The 24754-nt window shown below is 38.7% G+C and overlaps 2 protein-coding genes and 1 long non-coding RNA gene across 6 annotated transcripts in view; 1 reads left to right on the forward strand and 2 right to left on the reverse strand.

The window, feature by feature from the left end:
- The window catches only part of LOC108277113 (serine-rich adhesin for platelets), a 37882-nt gene extending 13890 nt beyond the window's left edge, over window positions 1-23992 (reverse strand). The window contains exons 1-3 of one of the 2 annotated variants that reach the window (XR_001815075.3): window positions 23885-23992; window positions 23732-23787; window positions 20583-23628 (exon numbers count right to left, since the gene is read on the reverse strand). Coding sequence is in view for 1 of the 2 variants with exons in the window: in XM_053686846.1 (XP_053542821.1) it covers window positions 23885-23901 (17 nt within the window). In the remaining variant the exon portion in view is untranslated. Of the gene's footprint in view, window positions 1-20582; window positions 23629-23731; window positions 23788-23884 lie in introns of those variants that run through there. The other variant, XM_053686846.1, reaches the window with a different exon arrangement.
- Window positions 325-7527, forward strand: isl1b (ISL LIM homeobox 1b). 2 transcript variants are annotated; one of them, XM_017489499.3, is made up of 5 exons: window positions 325-421; window positions 1366-1558; window positions 2472-2731; window positions 2980-3263; window positions 4733-7527. In XM_017489499.3, the coding sequence occupies exons 1-5, from the start codon at window positions 403-405 to the stop codon at window positions 4919-4921; spliced, it is 945 nt and encodes a 314-aa protein (XP_017344988.1). In that variant the 5' UTR covers window positions 325-402; the 3' UTR covers window positions 4922-7527. The 2 variants fall into 2 exon arrangements, with proteins under 2 accessions (XP_017344988.1, XP_047016616.1); XM_047160660.2 differs by lacking the exon at window positions 325-421 and having other exon boundaries at window positions 1311-1558.
- LOC124629003 (uncharacterized) lies at window positions 1539-4868 on the reverse strand. 2 transcript variants are annotated; one of them, XR_008398095.1, is made up of 3 exons: window positions 4731-4868; window positions 2970-3227; window positions 1539-2806 (listed from the first exon to the last, which is right to left on the reverse strand). It is a non-coding gene; the product is annotated as an uncharacterized LOC124629003 (long non-coding RNA). The 2 variants fall into 2 exon arrangements; XR_006983836.1 differs by having other exon boundaries at window positions 1539-3227.
- Window positions 23993-24754: the final 762 nt, after the last annotated feature.

Consider the following 24754-nt stretch of genomic DNA (forward strand, 5'->3'; position numbering starts at 1 on the left):
TCTTTAGTTATGTGCTGAAGGCCAATGTAGCTAACACATTATTGAAACTTACAGCTTCCAGTTTAGCATCACACAAACTGCTGCTTCGAGAAACCCAAAAGCTGTTCTCACCTTTAAAAGGTGGGAGGTGCAACATGATCTAACACTGCACCTGTTAGATTTGAGAAGAAGAAAAAATTCTGAATGAGTGTAGATCACATTTGAACAGCTGTGTCCCAGCCAATCAGTTTTCTCAGAGGCAGGACGATTCAGCATCACATCAATAGAAAAACAAGCAAGACTCAGAGGGGCTCAGTGTAGTGTCCAAGTGGTGTTGTAAAGGGCACAAGATTAAAGCACAGTCGTGAGGATGCTGAGAGGTGATTCACGGTCGGAACGGATACGCTAACATTTACTCTAACAATGGAAGAGCCACAAAAAGGTAAGTGATCATTATTAAAGATATTTAAAATGCACGAAGTTGATACTAACAATGACCATTAAACTAATTCCATCAAAACATGGCTGACAAAATATCATCTACCAGTTTTATCGGTTCAGCCCTTGTTGATTTTGATGTTCATGATTAAAAGAGTGCCTGAGTATTTTAGGACCAAAATGATTTGCGTATGCTAACCAATATCATTAGTTGCTGATGTTAGTGATGTACATATCACATTTAAAGTATACTATATTTAATGCAATGTTTCAAAGAATAATCATACAATAGGTAAGTAATAAAACACTTGTGGTGTGCTGTTATAGGAAAATAATTAATGTCAGGCTATTACCACCCTAGTGGTAGTCCTCTTATACCACAGCAATTCTTTGATTGTACATTTTATCTGATTATAGTTACATTTAATGTTGTGGAACATCCATGAAACAAGTTCCTGTTGTAACTAGTCGTTCGCTCACCAGCCTCCGTTTTTTACTTTCTATCGAAGTTAATTAATAAAGACAAAAACACAGTTAAGGAGACACTGCAAACTCTCCTGTACAAAGACTCTCCTGTTACAAAATTAAATGAATGTCTCTTTACAGAAACCTTCTCCATATTAATGATTATGCATTTTTCTTTATTAAATAAGATGCATTTTTTTTTATCTGTTTATTATCCATTTATTATTAGCCTTGGCTATGTGGTCTCCTATACGAGTCCCTGTGTATTATTTGTTATTATAGAAACTCTAATATATTTGAATGAGTGCATTAATGTAAACTTGTGATTTGCTCTACGGCCAGAAAGAACCACTGTCATAGTTGCTGGTATAGAAAATAAATAAACACCTTCTGACCAATCAGATTTGAGAATTTAACTGCACTATGGTATGAATATGCATATTATAAGAAATCATGAGCTTATACATTCTCTGCTCTCCACAGCGGAAAAAGGCCTCCCCTCACTCTGTGTCGGTTGTGGGCTTCAGATCCGTGACCGGTTCGTGTTGAGTGTGTTTCCTGACCTGCGTTGGCACGTAGCATGTCTGAAGTGTATGGTGTGTCAGCAAAACCTGGATGAGTCTCACACCTGCTTCATTAAAGACGGAAAGACCCTGTGTAAAGATGATTATATCAGGTTTTAATCAATTTTATTGTTTACATGATTGTGGTCATCAAGAAAAAATAAACATGTGTGTTGTTTGGGAAGCTGTACATAGTTTGTACTTTAATCCTTATTAGGAATAACTTTGGGAAGTCTTGGATTATCAGGAGTGATAGTTCATGAAACAATTTTAGCCAGTTATTCAAAGATGAACAATAACTGGTTACGATATCACAAAATTCATCTGGTTTATAAAATAATAATAGTAAGAAATGGAACAGCAGTGAGCCATTCGAGAGCAGAAAGATTCAACCCTTATAGTTGACTCACTTGGAATTCACATCAGTTGCCAGAAAAGATAATATCATATTTAATATCTAGCCTCTACACTACAGTATGGATATAATGAATAATGAATTGGCAGTTAGCTATTTATCTAATAAAAATTTAACACTGTACATAAATCAGATGCCTGATGGAGGACACAAAGGAGGACACTTAACATGACCTCTAGCTACTGTATATGTTACAGATAACACATTTGATTTCATTACACAATCATATTTTGTTTGTAAACTGACTCGCTGTCATTTGTGAGGGTTAAATACACATGACCTATGCTTTCAGTGTATTATGGGTAATACAAACAGCCACTTGAGAATGTTTCTGTTCTTTGTAGACACATGCAGTGACAGCTGGTTGTTGATAATAGATGGGAGGCTACATAATATCTAATATCTATCAACAAAAAAAAAACTATTACACACACACACTTAAAGATAAAATAGATACAACATAAATACTACATTCACAGTAGTAAAAAATTAAACATAAGTTCTGTCATCTGTCCTTTTGTGTAATTTGTACGTTGATTGGACAATGTGTGACGTCCTTTCTGTGACGTTCTTTTATTAATTATGAATTATTTTTATAACTCGCTTTTCAGATTATACACCACCAAATGTGCAAAATGTCTAAAGTCCTTCAGCAGTTGTGATTACGTCATGCGTGCAGGAGTTAACGTCTATCACGTGCAGTGTTTCCGGTGTAAGTGCTGCGATCGGCAGCTGCTGCCCGGAGATGAGTTTACCATGCGAGACGGCTTCCTGCACTGCACTGGTCACGAAAACTCCAATCACGGACTAATAACACTTACACATCACTCAGCACATGTGACTGACCTGGACAGGTGTGATGAAGGAGCAGGTAAACATTCAAACCAGTTGGAGAGGAGCACTTAGAAACCAACACAGCAGCATCCCCAGTGTTATATTCATGGGTCTGAATGAAAAAGATTCTGTATGTACACAATTTCTTTCTTAACCTGGAAGTCAAGCTTCAAATACAGTATTTCAGCTCATGTCTAAATGTGCTTAATTAGCATTTAGCTTGACTCTTGAGTCTATATATCTGTAGTCTATATTTATCACTGTGTATTTTCTACCTGCATGCAGACACTTCCCAGTCAAGCGGAGAAGGTGACTCTGGCTGGCCCGTTAAGCCCATCAAGAATGAGAAGACTGCACGTGTGAGGACGGCACTCAGCCAGTCTCAGCTGCACGTGCTGCGCACGTGCTACAACGCTAACCCACGACCAGACGCTACGGTGAAGGAACAGCTGATGGAGCTGACGGGCTTGAGCTCGCGTGTCATCCGCGTCTGGTTCCAGAACAAACGATGCAAAGACAAGAAGAGGAGCATGCTGGAGAGACAGATGCAGCACGAGTGTAGAGAACAGGTAGGCCAATGCAGGATGTGCACTTACTTTTCATTTCTTACTGATTTAATATAACTTCTCAAGTAGTGCACAGCTTTTGAGAATCATGAAGGCTTAGCCCTATATTCACAGGCTTCTACATTCCAAAGACTCTATATTCTCAAGATTTTATATTCCCAGGACTCTGGACTCCCAGGGGCCTACATTCCATAAACTCTATATTCCCAGGGCCTATGTTCCCAAAACTCTATATTCCCAGGGCCTACATTCCCAAAACTCTATATTCCCAGGGCCTACATTCCCAAAACTCTATATTCCCAGGGCCTACATTCCCAAGACTATATTTCCAGGGCCTACATTCCCAAGACTCTATATTTCCAGAGCCCTATGTTCCTAAGACTCTGGATTTCCACAGCTCTATGTTCCTAAGACTCTGTATTTCCAGGGCCCTATGATTGCAGGACTCTATATATCCCAGGGCCTTACTTCCCAAGACTCTATATTCCCAGGACTCTATATTCCCAGAGCCTAAATTCATAGGGCCCTATGTTCCTAAGGCTCTATTTTCCCAGGGTCCTACATTCCAAAGACTCTATTATCCCAGGGCCTTATGTTCCCAGGACTCTTTATTCCCAAGACTTTATACTTCCAGAACTCTATATTCTCAGTGTCCTACATTCCCAGGGTCCTACATTTTCAAGACTCTATATACCCAGCACTCTATATTCCCCGGATCCTACATTCACAAAACTCTGTATTCCCAGGGACCTACATTCCCAGGACTATATAGAATATTCCCAGGGTCCTACATTCCCAGGACTCTATATTCTCAGGGCCGTACATTCCCAGGACTCTATATTCCCAGGGTCCTATATTTCCAGGACTCTAAATCCTCCGGACCCTATGTTTCCAGGACTCTATATTCTCAGGACTCTATGTTTCCAGGATTCCATATTTCTAGGGCCCTATAATCCCAAGACTGTATTTTCCCAGTATCCTACATTCCCAATACTCTATATTCCCAAGCTTTTATATTCCCAGGACTCTATACTCCCAGGGCCCTAGGACCCTAGATTCCTAGGGCAAAAAAGCCCTAGGAAAACTTTCCCATGCTATGTGTACATTTTTATCTCTGACTGTTCCAAAGTGCTGGGACTGAAAATTCCTCCCTATACATACATACATACATATATATATATATATATATATATATATATATATATATATATATATATATATATATATATATATATATATATATCCTCACAAAAAACTTCAAGAGTGCATTAACATAAACCTGTCAAAGCTTCTGCTACTGGCCAATCAGAAGTGAGAATTCAGCAGCACTGTGATTGAATCCTTATTAGGAATATGTTTGGGAAGTCTTGGATTCTCAGGAGTGATTTGTTAATATACAGCCAATGAAGATGCAGTTATTATTAAAGTACAGAGCAGGAAATATTATCAGCTTTCTTTAATTTTACTCACAGATCAATATGATGGATGAGCCACTGTTGGCTGTCACTCCTGAGATCCTGGACTTAGACACACTAATGCACCCACTGGACCTGCAGAGTCTTCAGCCATCTTGGAAGCTCCTGACGAGTCTCTTGCATTTAGACAGTGATCACACACCTGATCCGGAACCGGTGACTTTCAACCAGCTAGATCAGCCCTAATATTCACTGCTAAGTAGTGAACACTACAGGAGAGTTAAGTGCATACGAAGGATGGAAATGTGTAATAGTATTGTTCTTTGTGATTTTCAGGAGTTTATATCAGACAGTAATATGAAGGTTTATTCTACAGTAATTTAAACCGTGTTAAAATCCACCAAGCTGCAAAAATACAAACTTGATTGCAATTTCATCATCAAAGGAGACGTGAACTACATTTTTCTTGGGTTGATAAAGACATGCTGCGTGACCACTGACCCAGCTGACAGTTTTAAAAATGAAATGGACAGCCTCAACTAATTTTTTCTTTGGGTTTTCTGTAACAAAGTCTCTAAATGAAATCAAGCTGATGTGTGACAAAGTTTATTAAATGTGCTACACAAACTTAAAACCATATCTTAAATAATGATGTTAAAATGTCTTAAGAAATACTGAGCATTATGTATCTTATGTAAATGTCTTCATGGGACATACTGGACTTAAAATTCCAGTCAGATTTGCTTTGTACGTATGTGCATGCAGGATTTTGAAAACTGCATATCAGTAATAAATTACCTAGTGCGTTCATGGCACAGCTGATTTACATTTAGTGATGCTTACAAACCTGCACAAAAGGCAGAACGAGAGAGCTGAAAATGTCAATGGTGAAAGCACCCCTTAATCCCAACATGCGCTAAATATTCCAGTAATGCCATTACTTTTGTCATTATTAAATGATTAGTTTTATGTGTCTTAATTTAAGGAATTGATTTGGACTGCTTTCTTTGTAAACCGATTGATTTTCACAGAATTTCTTTTGAAATATTTGTGTGAAATAAATAATTGATTTAAACCCATATTTTAAAAAAAAAATGCATTAAGTAATTTCTAATTAAATAATTTGATCCCAGTTAATTAAGTTTCATATTAGCAAATTAGACACTGTATATGTTTACACAATTTATACCAACTCAGAAGATCACGTTCGCCTCACACCTCCAGGGTCCAGGGTTCAATTCCCGCCGGGGCCATGTGTGTGCGGAGTTTGCATGTTCTCCCCATGCTACGGGGGTTTCCTCCGGGTACTCCGGTTTCCTCCCCCAGTCCAAAGACATGTATGGTAGGCTGATTGGTATGTCTAAAGTGTCCGTAGTGTACGAATGGGTGTGTGAGTGTGTATGTGATTGTGCCCTACGATGGACTGGCACCCTGTCCAGGGTGTACCCCGCCTTGTGCTCTATGCTCCCTGGGATAGGCTCCAGGTTCCCCTGCGACCCTGAAAAGGAGTAAGCAGTTGAAGATGGATGGTTGGATGGATGAACTTGCGTAAATTGCTCCTGTGAACTATTTAGATTTTTTTTTTCTCATTAAAAGCACCACAGTAGAAATACTATCAAATTTCTTTGTTACTTTTATATTTTTACAAATTGATGTTCATGTTACTTCAGTTTTTTATTACATTTATTTGTACTAGTCCCTAAAAAATAAACGTCATTTCTCTCTTATTTCTCCCAACCCTTTGGTTCTATCTGAAATTAATGTTATTTACTGTCTTTTATATACTCAATAGTTATGTTTATTCTTCTTTGTTATGAAAACATCGCTATTTATTATCTAATAATGTAATTATTTTCTTACTTTGTTAAGTTTTCAACAGAAGTTGGTTGTGTTTATGGCAAGTTCTAAACCCCACATAATGATTGTAATAAATATTTTCCATAATTCATTATGAATTATCCTCTCTAATCACATTCTTTATCTGCTATACAGTATTTGCTTATTTTGCTTTACTTTCCACCTCTACCCCATACATTCCTTCTGAGTTTTTTTCTACACTGTCCTTCAGTTTCTCTGTACTGTTAGATCGACTCAGTCTAAACACAGATAAAGCCACAGAGATACAGGACTGCTTGTGGACATGCACTAATATCACTATGTATAGAAATGATTCATATTAGCACTGGATTTGTTTGAAGTAAAGGTGAAAGCAAAACCCACTTCCTTATGCCGTCTCCTTGTGCAACCTACACATCAATTACATTTATTCAAAACCACTTACAAGCAATGCAGCATTCAGTACAGGCACCAAGCTTGGAGGTGAAGGACATACTCAAGTGTATCTACCAGGATTTATATGGAGCATGGAAGCTGAGAAAACTTATCAGTTGATTTTTAGTCTTAGATTATGTGAAGTCCCTGTTTAAGTTACTATAGAAACAATAAAGTATTAGAATGAGTGCATTAATATAACCCTTTGATCTGAGTTACAGCCAGATCTACTGAAAATTAATCCACACCTTCTGATCAGTCAGAATCAAGAATTGATTGTATAAGATCACAATAGTAAATATAATCATTTTAATAATGGTGGGTTGTGATTTCCATCACTGTAAAAAAAAAAAAAAAAAAAGAAAAGAAAAGAAAATCTCACGGACCCCCTGACTATACATCACAGACTCCACTTCGAGAACCAGAATAAGAAACTTGTATATAAATCCACAGTGAATTTTCTCTGTGTATCTCATCTTCCTCATGTCTATGTAAAACGTGTGCTGTATTCTGTGTTCTGTATGTCGCAGTGTGTGAATACGGTCCAATTACAGTTCGGCCCTTACCTACAAGCTTTTGTTCTCTAAATCAAATAATGAAAAGAGGCTCAGCGCTTCAACCAAGGCAATTCATCCTCACCGAAAAGAAATTAATTAATGTACCGAATCTGTGCTTTTTGCTCTCGTGGCTTTCATCTTTGAACCCCATGTAGGAGGTTTGTGAAGTTGCTCAAAAGAGTGACAAAATATTAATTATAGCCGCCTTTGCCCAAGTGAGAGATTTCAATTAAAATGGTGATTCAAGAGCGAATGTGAATTCACAAAGAACGCGCATCTGGGCTTTATTAGTGTGAAATAAACTCACATGTTCTCTTGGGTTCATGAATAATACAATCTATAGCATTGTCTTCGAGAGCCTAAATGAGCACTGAATCTTGGAGATTATGCTAATATTAACACGCACGCTATCAGTGTGTATGTTAAGACTGGCGGATATGCTAATGCTGCGTCTTGTTACAGTACTGATCTTCATATGACTTCTATTCAATAGCAAGTCAATAGCACGTGTCACTTACTCTGTCAATGTACGTCACTGTCTTATTTACCATCACATCACAGCATCATCTCAGCCTTATATACAATTTTGTGTTTGTTCATGTCAGTAAGTGTTTGTCCTGTCAGTGTTTAAATCTGAGCCTCGTAACACACATTTCAATACCCAGCATACCCAGCGTAACTGTGCAAATGACAAATAAAGGACTCTTGACTTGACTTGACTTGAACAACCAGCTTAAGGGCCTCTACAACACTATTATTTGATAAGTGTGTATTTAATAAGTTCTACTGTTAAACACAGCTATAATTCATCAAATAGTTCTCTGATGTTTGCCTTGCTAATCTTTTCTCAACAATTTCTCTGCAGGCGTCTGGTATAATACTGTAGCAGGCTGGTGGGTGGGCAGGAAATGAGTGTCTTATGTATGTGAGGTGAAGGCAAGTGCAAGTGCAGAAAATGTATTAAGTAGAGTGCAAATAAATAAGAAATCAAAAAAAAAAACAAGAGCCATAAACACAAACTGTGATGAAAAAGTACATACATTTGACGGTTTTTTCTTCAGAGTATTCAAGTACCGGGACATACTAACACGTCACGTAATGGCAGAGAATGTTGTTGCCTAGTTACGCGCACTGTCACCATGTCTCCTCGTTGCATTTCATCTTTTCTTCATTCATTATTTCTCATATAATTTATAATAGATCATTTAATTTACCATTCCTTTGTTTTATTTTTCCACATTTCATTTACACCTCTGTAAAATTGTCACAAAACTCTTCTTCCCTCGCATAAGGAGTTGAGGGCAATATTAACTACCAGAAAATCTACCAGAAATAGTAAACCATCCGGCTACCTTTGGGATACTCGTTTCAACATACTACCATTTGGGACACACTAATTCTAATCTTGGATACTATTTAGGATGGATATTAGGTGAATTGGGATGCAGCACATTCTGAAGACTCACTTGCACATTTATTTACATATTTCATCACTATATAACGTTTCTTTCCTTTTATATGCATAACGTATTGATTAAAAACATTTAATGACTGATACTCAGAAGTCAGAAGATCTGCTCTCTGTGTGACTGCTTTACATAAGCTCCTGGGTGTCCCATCGTTCTGGACAGTTCAACAATTATAAAGCTGACTATCTTATAATTGAAAATGAAGGACAAAAAAAAAGATATATACTGACTGTAACTCATAATGCCCGGCTTCTGAAGGACAAAAACTGCGTCAAGAACCTGTAATCATTTTTGATAGTGACCTCAAAAAACCCAGTCATTAATGTCTCTAAAACAGTACATTATCACCCCGAGACAGCTAGAAATGATACCGTTCAATGTAAAATAAATGTTATTAATAGTAACACATAGAGTGAGCTTGGTTTTAAATAGTCAAAAAGAGTCAAAAAAAGAGTGGTCTATTTCAAATATGATAGAAATATCCCATAATAATTTCAATACTCATGCTATGTCTTAATCAGGTGTAGACAATACTTAAGTACTTGTAGTTTGTTACTATACTTAAATATTTATTCTGTAAAACGTGTCATTTGAGCTGTGTATTGAAGCAGCTATAAGTACCGCATATGTACTTTCACTAAGTTCTAGGATTAGGATTTACTCCTATGCTTTGGATCATTGTCTTGCTTATACACCGGACATTCTCCTTTAGGATTTTCTGGTACAGAGCAGAATTAATGTAATTAATCCACACCATCACACTCCACCACCATGCTTGACTGCGGGTATGATGTTCTTTTTGTGGAATTCTGTGTTTGGTTTATGCTAAATTTAACAGGACCGCTGTCTTCCAAACAATTCCACTTTCGACTCATCAATCGAAAGAACATTTTCCCAAAAGGTTTGAGGATCATCACGGTTCTCACTGTGCTCTTGGAGGAATTTTGGAAGGTCGGCCACTTCTGGGAAGGTTCACTACTGTGCCGAGTTTTTCCATTTAGAGATAATGGCTCTCACTGTGGTTCTTTGGAGTCCCAGAGCTTTTGAAATAGCTTTGTAACCCTTCACAGACTGATGTCTTTCAATAACCTTCTTCCACATCATTTCTGGAAAACAATTTAGTATGAGATCTACACAAAAACGGAAGAAATCAGGATGGGGCAAAAACTTTTTCAGCACTATATAAGGACTGTAAGTGAACATTAGTGTGTGTTGTAATGGCGCTAACATTCTGCATCTCACAGCGCAGGTGGTTACGCTGCTCTGATGCTTGTCTGTGATTCATATGTTAAACACACCTTCATGCAACACACACACACACACACACACACACAGTACATGCGCCTCAAACACTCAAATGATCAGAGGGTTGTTTTTCAGATGTTTTTAAAGCTTGTTGCTTTAAAAACATCTGATTAGCATTTCTCCTCAGGCTAATAACAAGTATTTATCTCACGTCCTTCAAGGATGTCCTTGCGTCCTTTTAAAATGTACAACAGTGTGTAGGTTGATGAAGCGTCCTCCTTCACTTAAAACACTTCTGAGGCGAGTGTCTGATAAGAGCTCCTCTTTAGTATGTCAATAGGCAAAAAAACAGAAGGGGCATCAGTCGTGGCCCTGAGGCGAGACCAAGCGTATTTTACTTTGTCTCTCTGAGTGGAAATGTGGGGAAAAGATGAATAGAGGGGAATGTGTGGATGTGAAAGGCACACTTGAGTCTAATTGAACGCAGGATGCTTGAAGAGTATGCTAATATCGGAGACAACGCTAATCCTACAGTCTATGCTAATGCATGAGCGTACGCTAATACTGGAGTGTATGCTAATGCAGTTTATTAAGCGAAAAAAGGTGGTGAAAATAAGGCTAATAATCCGACATTAGCATGTCAGATTATCTCTGAAACGTTGTTTTGCATCAAATATTGTGAAATGAATGATTTGAGATGCTTTCGAGTTATTTATATTATCGGTAAAATCTCCGATGTGTCTGTTTTTCATTTCAGAGCTAATCGATAAACATTTTTTGAGGGGAAAAGAGTCTTCAAGCAGTAGTAAAAAAAAAACAACAGATGGACTTTAGAACACCATTTCAGTCAGTATGACGGAAACGTAACAGAAATTTAAACACAAATGATATACAAACAGTGTGAAGAAGACCCATTTTTTCTGTACTGTACAGTAAGCAGTCTAGTAAAGCAAACTCTTATTAGTGTAGCACAAACATTGACACTTCATACATTTAGATTTGAAGTTTAGCGTGTTTGTTATGGATGAGTGTACCAATGTTTCTTGAATAAATCTACATAAATGGGTAAAATGAGGAGATGAAAATGCTTGATACACAGTTCTTCCTTTTCAGCAGGAACAGTCGAGGCAAGATTTAGCAAACTGATCTTTAAGGATTTCGTTTGGATCCTTTGGATCCTGAAATCCTTAAAAGGATTTCCTCCAAACTCAGAGAGGAAAAGTATTTATTTCAGTAAAAAAAAATTTTACCATATATGTATACTATTTTTGCTTCGTAAGGAATAAAACACTTAGGGGTGCAATTGATATGAATTGGTCTGCTACAATGGCTTAGGACTGCAATTGCTATGATAGCTTTAAGACTGCAATTGCGACAAACAGTTCTGTACTCAAGTCTCCATCAGTGAACAGTGGATAACTTCAAAAACAAAATAAACTACATGTTAAAACTATAATGAATTTCCGGGTTATACAATTGCACTATTTGACTATATAGTAGACAAGTATAGAGGGGGAATTATTTATAATCACACTATGCGGTGTCACCCAGATGAGGATGGGTTCCCTTTTGAGTCTGGTTCCTTCCTCATACCATCTCAGGGAATGATTCCTTCCTACCTCTGGCTTGTTCATTAGGGATAAATTCATAAATTTGAAATGTATATCCTGAATTTATATATTTTTCTAAAGCTGCTTTGTGACAAATTCCATTGTGAAAAGCGCAATACAAATAAAACAGAACTGGAAATGAATTCAACTTTTTGTCAATTTATAGTTACATTTAAAAGTTGTGGAACGTCAGGGAAACAAGTTATCGCTTACATTATATCAGCTATAAACATTCCCTTACCAGTCTGACTATTTTTTTCTATCTTGAAGTTAATAAGATAAAAAGAAAAATTTAGTTTGTCATGTTACAGAGAAACTACACAGCAACAACTCCTCTCGTCACTGAAAACTTTGCTAAATATACACTACTACATGCGCTTCTTTAATCCGATTGCATTAATATAAACCTGTGATTTGCCTTCTGTGATTTGACTGGAAAATTCTGGTATCAACAGAAATAATGTAGGCATAATAGGAATTTCTTACTGTTGAATACTGGTTTGTTTTCTGCCTGAAAGGTCACATGATATCCTGAGACACACAACCTCTCCTTTTACTTATGTTGAGCTTGTGCAGGCAGTGAGATATTCAGTGTGAGTTCATATGTTAGAAATAACCCCATACATAGCAGGCATTACTTTTTGCACAATTATCTTCTATGCAGATTAAAAATGTACATGGAATTTAAATAAGTGTATTAAAAATCGAAGGCCACTAGATGGCAGAAAAGAGGTTTGGATATTCAGCAACGAAAATGTTTCTGAGGAGAAATGTTTCTGTATCTCTCTGGGAGAGATAATGGTTAACTGAAATGGCCTGTGATATAAATGTCGAGCTGTTTCTTCTGATATATCGCTCTGTCACTCAGGACACAAAGAAAACCTATTTGGAAAAATGGACAGGAAGTGTTGAGGAGAGGCAGAGAGAAGATCTGTCCATTCTTCATGCTGTGATGACATCTTAATGGCAGAAGAACCAACAACTAGAATTATACATCTCACACACACACACACACACACACACACACACACACACACACACACACACACACACACACACACACACACGTCTGTCCTTTCCCACAGCTGCCATTGAATCCTTGCTCTGAAAGAGGAGCGTTCATGAGTCTTGTGAGAAAAAAGTGCCTGTAGTTCCCTATAATCTAAAAATACACTGTATTCCCAAATTCCCAAATTCCCAAATGTAGACCAAGTCTTGGGAAGCTGCTTGGTTTTGAACACTGGAGAATTTGAAGGATGACAGATGTGTAAGCTTTTCCTGAAAAAGAGCAAACTAGTGCTAGAATTCCCACTCAAAGAGCAGGGGCAGTTATGCTCTCTTGGTCAGTATGTCTTTGGCCACATCAGGACTTAATCTCATTCAACCTTTTTAGACCAGGGGTTTCCAATTCCACTGGAAAGAAATATCCGGTGAAATAGTGTATACTGGTGTAATTTGGGTCTCCAAACAATGCTTCACTTCGAACCCCAGGTCTTTAGAGCATTACACCATTCAGGAACATGACTTTCCATATTTAGAGTGGTAAAAATATGTTTGGCTTGGGGCAGCAAAGTAAACCATTCTGGGAAAAATGTGTGAAATGTGACATTGAAAAGAAACAGGTGCCGGAGCAAGTCACTGAAAAGCTGGAAAGAATCAGTTAGGGTTCCTCTCCAGTAGAAGTTAGCTTCTCATCAAAAGAGGAACAGCTGAGATAAGTTTTCCAAAGACTTTCCAACGGGTCATCCTAGATTTGAAAATAAAGCCCCTTCTGAACAGTTTGATTTTAATAACTGACCTTTAATATCTAGATAAATCTACCACAAGTTTCACAATTACCTCATGTGGTTAGTGGTTAGTGGTTAGCAGGTTTGCTTCACACCTCCAGGCTTGGGAGTTTGAATCCCACCGCCGCCCTGTGTGTGCAGAACTTGCATATTCTCCCCATGCTTCAAGGGTTTCCTCTGGGTGTTTTGGGTTCCTCCCCCAGTCCAAAGACATGCGTTGTAGGCTGATTGGCATTTCCAAATTTTCCGTAGTGTGTGAATGTGTGTGATTGTGCCCTGCGATGGGTTGACACCTAGTCCAGGGTGTCCCCCGCCTTGTGCCCCAAGTTCCCTGGGATAAGCTCTAGGCTTCCCCACAACGCTGCATAGGATAAGCAGTACAGAAAATGAATGGATGGAACACTATGGTAAATGGCGCACTTATATAGCGCTTTACAATGTGTCTCATTCACCCATTCATACACCAGTGGTAGCAGAGCTTCCACGCAAGGCACTAGCTCGCCATCAGGAGCAACTTGCGTTTCAGTGTCTTGCCCAAGGACACTTCGGCATGTGGAGGCACTTGAGCCAGGAATCGAACTGTCAACCGTACGATTAGTGGACAACCCGCTGTACCACCTGAGCCACAGCCGCCCCACTAGCAAATTGCTTGTAGTGGTAATGTATATATATATTTTGTTATATATATATATATGTGTGTGTGTGTGTGTGTGTGTGTGTATATATATATATATATATATATATATATATAGAGAGAGAGAGAGAGAGAGAGAGAGAGAGAGAGAGAGAGAGAGAGATAGTTTCTAAAACTAACTAGTTCTACATAAAATAAATTACACACTAATCAATGTGAAAACTGATGGTTTGATTTTACATGTTATATCATACTATCAAATTAAGTGTGCACTTCCCAGAGGCACCAGCTGTCTTTGTTACTTCCTCCCAGGCTTTATTTCTTTATAACATTTCTATATACATTTACTGAGAGGTTGTGTACAACAGGATATAACAAAACTACAGTTATAAGTTTATCTTCCATTTTTGTGTGTCAACGTGTGAGTCTGTGGAACTGAAGAAACATCGGACCAGTTGCACCATAGGATTGTTCTGCAAGCTGATCGTTTGGATTCGTCACTTTACTATGTCATAGGCTACATAATATGTACAGAGTGGAGAGAATCTCAATTCAAATGTCGCTTGTTGCATTGTTGCATCGTCGCTTGCCAATGTCACTAAATCGTGGCTCCGTGTCAGCTATGTACATAGAAAAAGAAATGGTCACCCGTCACTTTGATGCCTGGTAGTGTGAACGTAGAGTAATAATGTCATAAACATCCTAATCAAAAGAACTGCGCTCTTTGCTAAACTGAATTACAGCATTATTGCATCACAAATCCGAGTCCAAACCACGCCCTATTCACTACATAGTGCACTTTGTAGGGAGTTTTGCCCTTTTAAATGTCATGTCTGGAAGCCTAACATGGAAAACTCACTAGAACTGGTTAGTGTTCAAATGATGGCTTGTACTGTCTACAGTAAAACAAATATTAGATTATTCAACCTATTTCTATTCATTTCCAGCTTAAAATTTTCTTATTGTTATCGTCAGATCATTTTGCTTCTTTCTAGAAATTAGCAAAATTAGCAAAATTATCTGCCAATAGAACATAATTATTTCAGGCTTGATTAAAATGAGTAAAATATGTCCAGAAATAGGTGTAATAATCTTGTAGTAGGTTTACTATATGTACAAACAAGCATGTTCCACAGTATCCACTGAAAAAGAGGTCCACTAGAAAGTATCATTACAATGTTTTTTTTCAGCTGAAACCTGCAATGTCACTTGTTCCGAAGGCCCCGGTGTCGTGGAAACATTTGGAAATAGTTCACTTGTGCTAGCTTATTTATTTTGCTGGCTCAGCAGTTAGGGCTCTGGACTAGAGTCTTTTTCTCTCATCTTTTCAACTCAGTTTCAAGTGGCTTTGGATAGTAGCATCTGTCGAAAGAATGAATATAAATGCAAATATCATTCTAAACCTTAGTGCGTGAGGATGCATTTTTTTGCGTCACTTGTCTTTCTGAGGCGTAATTAGTCGAAATTGCGTCGTCGTTTAAAGGGGACTAATGAGGGTATTTAGAGTCCAATCTGATTTGGACACAACCATATGCACAAGACAGGAAACGAGGGAATGAGAGATGGCCCATCTTCACACTCCCTCCTGAGGAATGATCCTGAAGTTATAGAAATATGCCATGTGTAAACATTCTGACATTCACCCACTCATTCACACACACACACACACACACACACACACACACACACACACACGCACACACGCTCACTGCTCAAGTGCTTCATCTGCCTTACCATTTTCGTAACATAGTTGTGCACAATCCAAATGGACAAGATACAGAGTTGTGCTCAAGCTCCGCTTTCTAAACAAAAAGCCTCATTAATCAATACTGTCGTATTTAATCTATTATAACACACTGCTGTCACATTTTATTTCTCATTCAGCCCTGTGACATCCAGTACGATGAGATTCAGTACAGTTCAGTGTGTGCTTATTGACTGAAAGCAGCATGAACAGTAACACAGATGAGCGTATAACTGAGTCATCATCAGATGTAATTCAGAAGATAAGATATTTAAACATCATTCAGAAAACCATAGTCTTTGATGCGTAGGTGACATTGATTTCCAAAGTTTGAAAGGCCTTTTATTCTTTAAGATATATAACAGTAGTGGAGAATTTCCCACCATTCAGCTCGACTGATAAAGAACCTTGGATGAATAAAGCACCATCTACCCTGTAATAAAACATGGTCCATGTCCTAGATATTTAAAATCACCCTGCAGGCTCAACATCTTTGCAGACACAAGCTGAAATCAATCTCTAAACCAGGGAGGCCTGAGTGGATGTGTAAATCACTCCAGACAGGATCAAAGACCGTCTGGTCTCCTTGTCCTGTCATATTGGAGCTATTTCCTGCATCTCCAGCTTCATGTGTAACCCCCAGCAGTGGGTTCATGACCAGCATCACCTTTTAAATGCACCATCACAGTTATAGACTAAGGGATAGAGTTACATCATGTTTTACACACACACATACACACACACACACACACACACACACACACACATGTATGTAATGTAGAGCAAAGGTGATGTCAAACTCAAAGTACTCATAAAAACAGTGCACTCTGTCTTAATGGTGTTTGTAATGTTGTACGACATTTCACATAATTTTTGCAGAGGTACTTGTAAAACAAAGACAAAGAACATCACTTTGAATGATGAGTTTGTTCAAATTGAAATGTAAACAACCTCCCCCTTAGACCAAACGCAGTCTATCGGTCAAGATAAGGTTGCTTCATTGGTTTTGCACTGGAGCGCTGATGGTAATGTAAGCTAAAAAGTAATGGATGCTTATAGCTATCAGTTTAGCTTCATGCAAACTGCATGCCTACATCATCACTTACTAACCTTAAACGGCTGTGCCGATTTCAGAAACTGGACAAAAGTAAAAAGTCACAAAGCTCTGTCTTCATTGAGACAGACAGATACAGAGGCCACACCTCCTTCACTGAGAGAGATACAGAGGCCACACCGACTTCACTGAGACAGATACAGAGGCCACACCGACTTCACTGAAACAGATACAGAGGCCACACCTCCTTCACTGAGACACATACAGAAGCCACACCTCCTTCACTGAGACAGAAACAGAAGCCACACATCCTTCGCTGAGACAGATACAGAGGCCACACCTCCTTCGCTGAGACAGATTCAGAGGCCACACCTCCTTCACTGAGACAGATACATAGGCCACACCTCCTTCACTGAGACAGAAACAGAGGCCACACCTCCTTCGCTGAGACAGATTCAGAGGCCACACCTCCTTCACTGAGACAGATACATAGGCCACACCTCCTTCACTGAGACAGAAACAGAGGCCACACATCCTTCGCTGAGACAGATACAGAGGCCACACCTCCTTCGCTGAGACAGATACATAGGCCACACCTTCTTCGCTGAGACAGATACAGAGGCCACACCTCCTACACTGAGACAGATACAGAGGCCACACCTTCTTCGCTGAGACAGATACAGAGGCCACACCTCCTTCACTGAGTCAGATACAGAGGCCACACCTCCTAACTGAGACAGATACAGAGGCCACACCTCCTTCACTGAGACACATACAGAGGCCACACCTCCTACACTGAGACAGATACAGAGGCCACACCTCCTTCACTGAGACAGATTCAGAGGCCACACTTCTTTCACTGGAACTGAGTTATTTACATGATTTATGAACAGGTCTTATTCTAAATATGAATATTCTGAGTGTGTGGTCCAACCTCCAGTTTTCTGCATATTCCTATATTATATGTTCAGTATATCACTGCACTGTATAATCATAACTTTGATAGAGGGAGGTTAGGAAGAGGTTCCAGGCTTAAACAGAGATAAAAATGAATCCAACAGCTTCTGCACAAATAAACGTGATTGTTATGGTATGTCTAGTAAACATTTCTTGACACATCTTCCATTATGTCAACGATTTAAAGGGCACTACCAAAGTCACGTGTTACATTCTCCTCATAGCCATATGGTGAACACATCCTCCCTTATTTAGAGATCAGAAACAGCACCCAGAACAGTTTTAGGTTCTTTCCACTAAACATGGTTGGACATTATTTAAATGTGGATACAGGAGCCTATCCAAATAAAGTGCTTCATAGTCCAGGGAACAAACGTATCAAGCCCGGAAACAGAACACACTCCTTCTCGGAAAGCACTACCTCAGCACAGAGGCTAAATAAGGCAGTGGAATCAGGGCCTATTTTCCAATCCTTGCTTTAATACACACTTGTTGACTTGCATTCTCCTCTATTCCTTTTCCACCATCTTACTTATCTGTCTCAAGTGAGGACGCCTACAGCAAGTGTTACTACAGTGTCAGTTTCATCTAAGTGAGTCTTATTCCTAACTGGTAGATATTCCCAACTGATTTGACTTGTTTTCACTTTCCACTGTTGTTACATCATCTACAGTGGCAGCTCAGCTATGAGCTAGCTAAATCATAACCGACAAAATTAAGTAGCTTATCCTTGGCATCCATATTTCCCAGCAAAAGTGTAATTACAACATTAATCGCTTTAAAAGCTGATCATATTGTGTGTTCACCTTCCGCTGTCGAAAGTATAAATTCACCTCTTCATTTGAAAAGCACCGCTATTCCTTAAAATGGTGTAGCTTAAATACTTTATCTACTCTGTTTGATAAAAAATAAAAAGGAAGTGTATCATCAGTAGTTGCTGAATGACTGCACAAAGGCCGGAAGCTGCATCCTGTTGCTTTGTGCTTCACACAGTAACAATGTGGCTGATGCAATATGAAGGCAGTGACTGAGGTCACATCAAATTCAGAGGATTGTTACTGAATCTGGTAGAGAAATCTCATGTAGTTATTCACACTGCTCACATAATAGTAGACTTTATTTATATAGAACCTAGAGAGAACAATTTGCATCGTCAGTTCACTACCGTCATGTTTTTGGGAGGTCGGAGGGAACCAATCCAATATACTAGCTCCGGCTGTAACTCGGAGGTGTAGACTCTTAAAAACACTCATGTTGTGGTGTTCTTCACCTCCGCCTTTTAAAAATGACTTATAAAAAATATGAATGGTTTTAATTTCTTAATTCATTAATTAATAGTGTGCACAGTAATTCATTATCGAGTGCAAATACTGGTCCAATTCCTCAACAGCTTCTCGGAAGCAGTTGCCAAACCCAGCATTATGTCAACTTCCGTTTTCTTCTTTCAACCAGAACTTCTAGCAGGACCTCCAGTAAACACAATAACAATAGCAACTCATACACACACACTCAGAAAACTGTGAACTGTTCTCACATAGTGCAGGAAACACACGATACACTCTCTTACATGTGTAAATAGTTCGTCATTTGTAATCATGGACATTTCAAAACTACAGAAGGAGGCTACCTATATAGATTTTGGGGCCCATGATGGACAGAACTGGCTCTCTGAGGAATACATTTACAAATGTAAGGTGTTAGGTGTCTCTGTCATAGTTTACTAGCTAACATAAGACAACTTCACAGACAGTGTATGTAACTTGTTGCCTAGCTTCATGGTTAACTATCTCACTGTGTTACAAGTAAGTAGCTAATGTAATACAAACAGAATACATAACATACTAGCTATAATTAGCTAGCCACAAACTATCACAAACAAACCTAGTAATAAAGGGTGATAAAAAAGTAATAAACAGTAATAAAGGGTGATCTGGAAATCTGTAACATCTGTGCGTGTCTAGATACCTCTGCAGTGTGTTAAGGCAGATCAGAGGTGAGGTTTAATGCGCTAGAGGTTAAAAACTAACCTGAGCTGTGGAAGTGTCTCTGAGACATGGGAGCAAAAAATGTTTCACGGGTTGAAAGGTTAAGTGATAAGTCGCAGCACGAGCTGAGGAAGTCACTAATCTCCAGGATACTTAGACTGTGTGAGCTAGATAAGCTGAATAACACTGCCTGGAATAGAGTAGCTAAAAGTCTAAAGCTTGACGCTGCCTGTTATTTTGCCTTATTCTTAACATTTAAGAATTTTTCATTGATAACAAAACAGATGGTTGTAGTTAGAGACTGGAGAATGAGATGGCCATTGCAAGTACTTTTCTGGATTTTTACGGTTCTCCAGTTGGTTAAGCATTTCTTTTTTATTAAATAAGCACAAATGTAAAATACATCATTTTTAAAACGTAGAAATTTGGTTAATGTGGTTGCTTCTCATCGTGTGGCACTTAGTGGATACCAGTGGATGTTCCGTATTAAATCGCCGGTAATGCTGAGTCACCACTAACCACACGAAGCCGTTTATAAAACTAGGTTATGATGGTGAAAACAGAAAACATTAGAGACTAGTAGGAATGTAGCCATTGTGAAAAAGAAGTATAATTTAACAGTTTACTTGAATTATATATAGAATGCTTCAAGTATATTGTTTCACTTTATACTTATCTTTTTACCTACTACTTAATCTATTCCCATCTAGGAAACACACTCAGGTGTTGATGTTCTTTCAATTGCATGCCCATGTGGTATACAGTAAAAGAGGACCTCTTGGGCTAATCTTGTGTGGAAAAGGAACAATATAGAGCAACAAAAAGAAAGTAAGAAAAATGCCTACACAAGGGAGAGGAAGACTAGTACCAGGACAAGGGAGATGAGTGGGACAAGGGCAAGGGTGAGGAATGCCTGGACAAGAACAACGTAGTAGAGAGGAGTTAGAATGCGTGGTGGCACTCAAAGAAGGGCCAGAGCTAGGGTACCTGATGAAATAAGAGATACTATCATAGACCATGTCATAAACCACAGGCTATCATACAGGGAGGCGAACGAGAACAACCAAATCTCAGCCGGGACACAGTGGCATCCTTATTCCGGGTTTGTCAAGAAGTCAACAGGTATGATATTGTATAAGGCCCCTCTCACTGCAAAGTGTAAATATAGTAATTTTACCATGTATTACTGTACAGTGACTGTTCCACCAAGGCATTTTAATTTTTTTTTTTAATTTTTTTTTTTTTTTTGGGGGGGGGGGGGGGGGGGGGGGACGACATATGGTCACATACATATAATTTTCCACTGCAAGGACAATCAGCTGTCCTTCCTGACTCCCTGCAGCACTGTCTTAAGCATCTTACATTACAGACATTGTAGTTTCATGCTCTGGCCAGATCTGCAGTACTCATACCTCCCTGCCACAGGCCTATAGCATGTTGACACAGGTGAGCAGGCACCATAAGCATCTTCTGGTGTTTTTCCTGATTCAGTAGAAAGGTCTCTTCAGTGTCGTAAAAGAAAGTAACTGACCAATTGCCTACTGGCTGTAAATGGTTTGCATATTAAAGACTGTTCCACAGGTGCATTTGCAATAATTGTTTATGATTCATTGAGTAATACAAAGTAATTACAAATCTCATTTGTAAGTCACTTTGGATAAAAGCATCTGCTAAGTGAATAAATGTAATGTAAAAATGAACATTGTTTAAACCCTTTCTAATAAAGATCTATATAGCTTATGTGGATTTTACAAAAATATCTTAATACAGGATCCTGAAAAAGGAAGACATTCTTGTTTTTGCTGAGCATACACACACTTAAAAATAAAACCCGACATAAGTATCATGGCCCACCTAGAACAATGCAAAGCAGTCAAAAGCAATGCCTAATAAGCATGACAACAGTTTATATTAACTGATCATTAAGGACCTAAACCACAAGTTCAGCTTTTTAAAATTAAAAACTCGCTTGTAAAGTAATATGGCATGTTTGTGTTGGATAGTGTCATAGGGGAAGTTTTGACACAACACGGGCTTGGTTTTGGCAGATTAGCAATCTTGCCACTGACCAAGTGGTTGCAAGTAGTTAGATACAGTCAAAAACATGAATGTAATGTGGAATCTGATCACCTAATTTGGATATTAAGATAAAGTCTGGACTATTGCCAGTTCTCAACACATTTCAAAAGTTGTTTGGTTTTTTGTTTTAAGTATTTATATGCAGTTAACAGAACCAATTATTTTTATAACCAAAGCCACACTGAACAGGAGGATGTAAAATAAGATGGGGGGGGGGGGGGGGGGGGTACAAGTATGCTTTAATAGATCATTTAGACAGACAAGCCAGGCATTTTATTATAAAAGCACTATAATTAGACACTGCTTTACCATCAAGTTGAACACTGCAGGAGTCCTTTGAGATGTAACCTGGAAGTCATGAATAAGGTTTCAAGGGAAGGTTTGACCCACTGAGCTTTTACTACCAGGAAAGCTTGGGGAAATCATGGAAGATGAGTCCCTGAACACAGTCTTCTTACAAGATTGCTGACCCAACTCCAGAGGAGAAACCAGCTGATTGAAGGCCCCCACTTGCTGGACATTTTGACTCTATTCTGAGAGAGCAGCCAACAAGCCCTTGAGACAAACTATGGCTTTGAGGAGCACTGTAGGCACTTGAAGCATCAATGTTGGAGCCATTGGATGTTATGGTGCTTCCAGGGGCCTGCTGGTTCACAGTTAAGGCAGGGACAGAGCTCAGCCATTGTATGTCTTGCTGTGTAAGCAAACCATCATAAAGATTGGAAAGCCCACGAGATGACCCATAGGCAGTTGCACTTTGGCTTTGGGAACCAGTGTAGGAACTTGATAGACTGGAGGTGGAGGAACCATTAGCTGTCATGGCACCTTCAGTTGTCTGCTGATTTTTTTCCTTGCTGTGTTTGGAAGCTACCATAGGGGCCAGAAAATCCTTGAGACAGTCCATAGACAGTTGAGCCTTGGCTTTGAGAACCACTGTAGGAGCTTGAAGTACTAGATGTAGAACCACTGGACACTGCACTCTCAGAGGCCTGCTGAGTTACAGTTATTGCAGGGGCAGAGCTCAGTTGATTTGCGTCTTGCTGTGTCTGGGAACCAACATATTGGCTAGAAAGTCTTAGCGACAGCCAGTAGGCAGTTGGGCTTTGAGAGCCAGTGAAGGAGCTTGAAAAGCTGGATGGACCATTAGCCATCATGGCACCTTCAGTTGTCTGCTGGGTTACAGTTAATGCAGGGGCAGAGCTCAGTTCATTTGTGCCTTGCTGTGTTTGAAAGCTACCATACTGGCTGGAAGGTCTTTGAGAAAGGCCATAGACATTTGAGCCTCAGCTTCGCGAAGCAGTGTTCTGTCGTTGGAAAGCATGAACACCTTGGAATACTGGCTTGAATTGACCAGAAGAGCCATTTGTCAGGGCTTCAGATGAAGATAAGCTCATCCATGAAGCCATGCTTGTTCACGAAGCTCCAGCATGGATTTTACTTTCATTCCTCAAGACTGTGGAAATTTGGGCTCCATCAGGAAAGGATGCAGTTTCCTGCAGCTGATCCAGAGAGGTCTTGCAATCAACACCATAACAATCCTGTGCAGGCCTTTTACTCCACACTTGTTAGAAAAATAATTTGAGGGTCATATATACACAAGACACACAATTTAAGAACATCAACACAAGATAACAGACACTGCTCCAAGCTTTATAATAGCTTACCTCCAATTGCCCTTACATCTGTTAGGTGAAGTAAAGCAACAAACAGCAACCAGAGCCTACAAAATAGCATTAAAAAAATAATAAAGTCACAAACAAACCAATCTTATGTCAAGGAAAAAAAAATAACACTGCAAAATGTTCACTTTCAGTTACCTTGTGCAACCCCACATAATGACTCAACCGATGACTGCCAGAAGGCTTTGGGCCTACCGTTATATCACTTCACCACTGACTTCTAGAACCTCAAAGCACAGAGAGTGCAAAAGCTCAAAGCCTGCCATTTTAAACCACTAATTCAAGTCAGCTGACCAAGTTTACCTACTCACATATCACATGACTCATTATTCCAAGTCCTTTTCTTCAGGTGTGAAACTACTGATTGTTTGGTCTTGTGTGCATGCACAAAGCAGAATGTTAATGCAAATATGTGCTGTACAAAACACTGATGATCATATTGCTTAGTAAATATTGGAATTCTGCCTCATGAACTTCATTCAAGAGACAAAAAAACGTTTTATAAACAGTATCCATATATTATATGTCTTGGTTTGTCAAGACAAAATGACAGTTAAGTTTCACTTGTTGTGTTACTTCAGATACCAAAATGCTTTGCAAAATGCTATTAAACACTTGAAATGACATAGGATCAAGTTTTTTAAAAGTATTTTAAAAATTGTCATAGCAATCGTACAAAACGATAATGGGGCAATTAGATTTTCACATTGGTGATACGTGCTGGATAACTTTTTTTGCTTCAATAAAATAAATAAATAAATAAACTGTATTGTGTGTTTACTCAGGTTGCCTTGATTTATGTTGTATTTTGATTGAAGATCTAAAACTATTAGTATGAGATATACACAAAAACAGAAGAAATCATCAGCCCTGTATATAAAGTGTAGTTCCAATATATTCCAAGAACAAATTAGTATATAAAAAGTGGTTCCAAAATAACACCTTAAGTATATAACCATTTCAGCCCTACTTACTTTAAGTATACTTTTTTTCACAAGGGAAAGCTAT

The sequence above is a fragment of the Ictalurus punctatus genome, chromosome 16 (assembly GCF_001660625.3).
Source record: "Ictalurus punctatus breed USDA103 chromosome 16, Coco_2.0, whole genome shotgun sequence".
Classification (NCBI taxonomy): Eukaryota; Metazoa; Chordata; class Actinopteri; order Siluriformes; family Ictaluridae; genus Ictalurus; species Ictalurus punctatus.

Excerpts from the sequence above, each read along its gene's own strand:
- isl1b (XM_047160660.2), top strand. The coding sequence starts at position 1,311 with ATGAATATGCATATTATAAGAAATCATGAGCTTATACATTCTCTGCTC. Across the intron at positions 2,732-2,979 it reads CAGGTGTGATGAAGGAGCAG|ACACTTCCCAGTCAAGCGGA; the intron begins GTAAACATTCAA and ends ACCTGCATGCAG. Across the intron at positions 3,264-4,732 it reads AGCACGAGTGTAGAGAACAG|ATCAATATGATGGATGAGCC; the intron begins GTAGGCCAATGC and ends TTTTACTCACAG.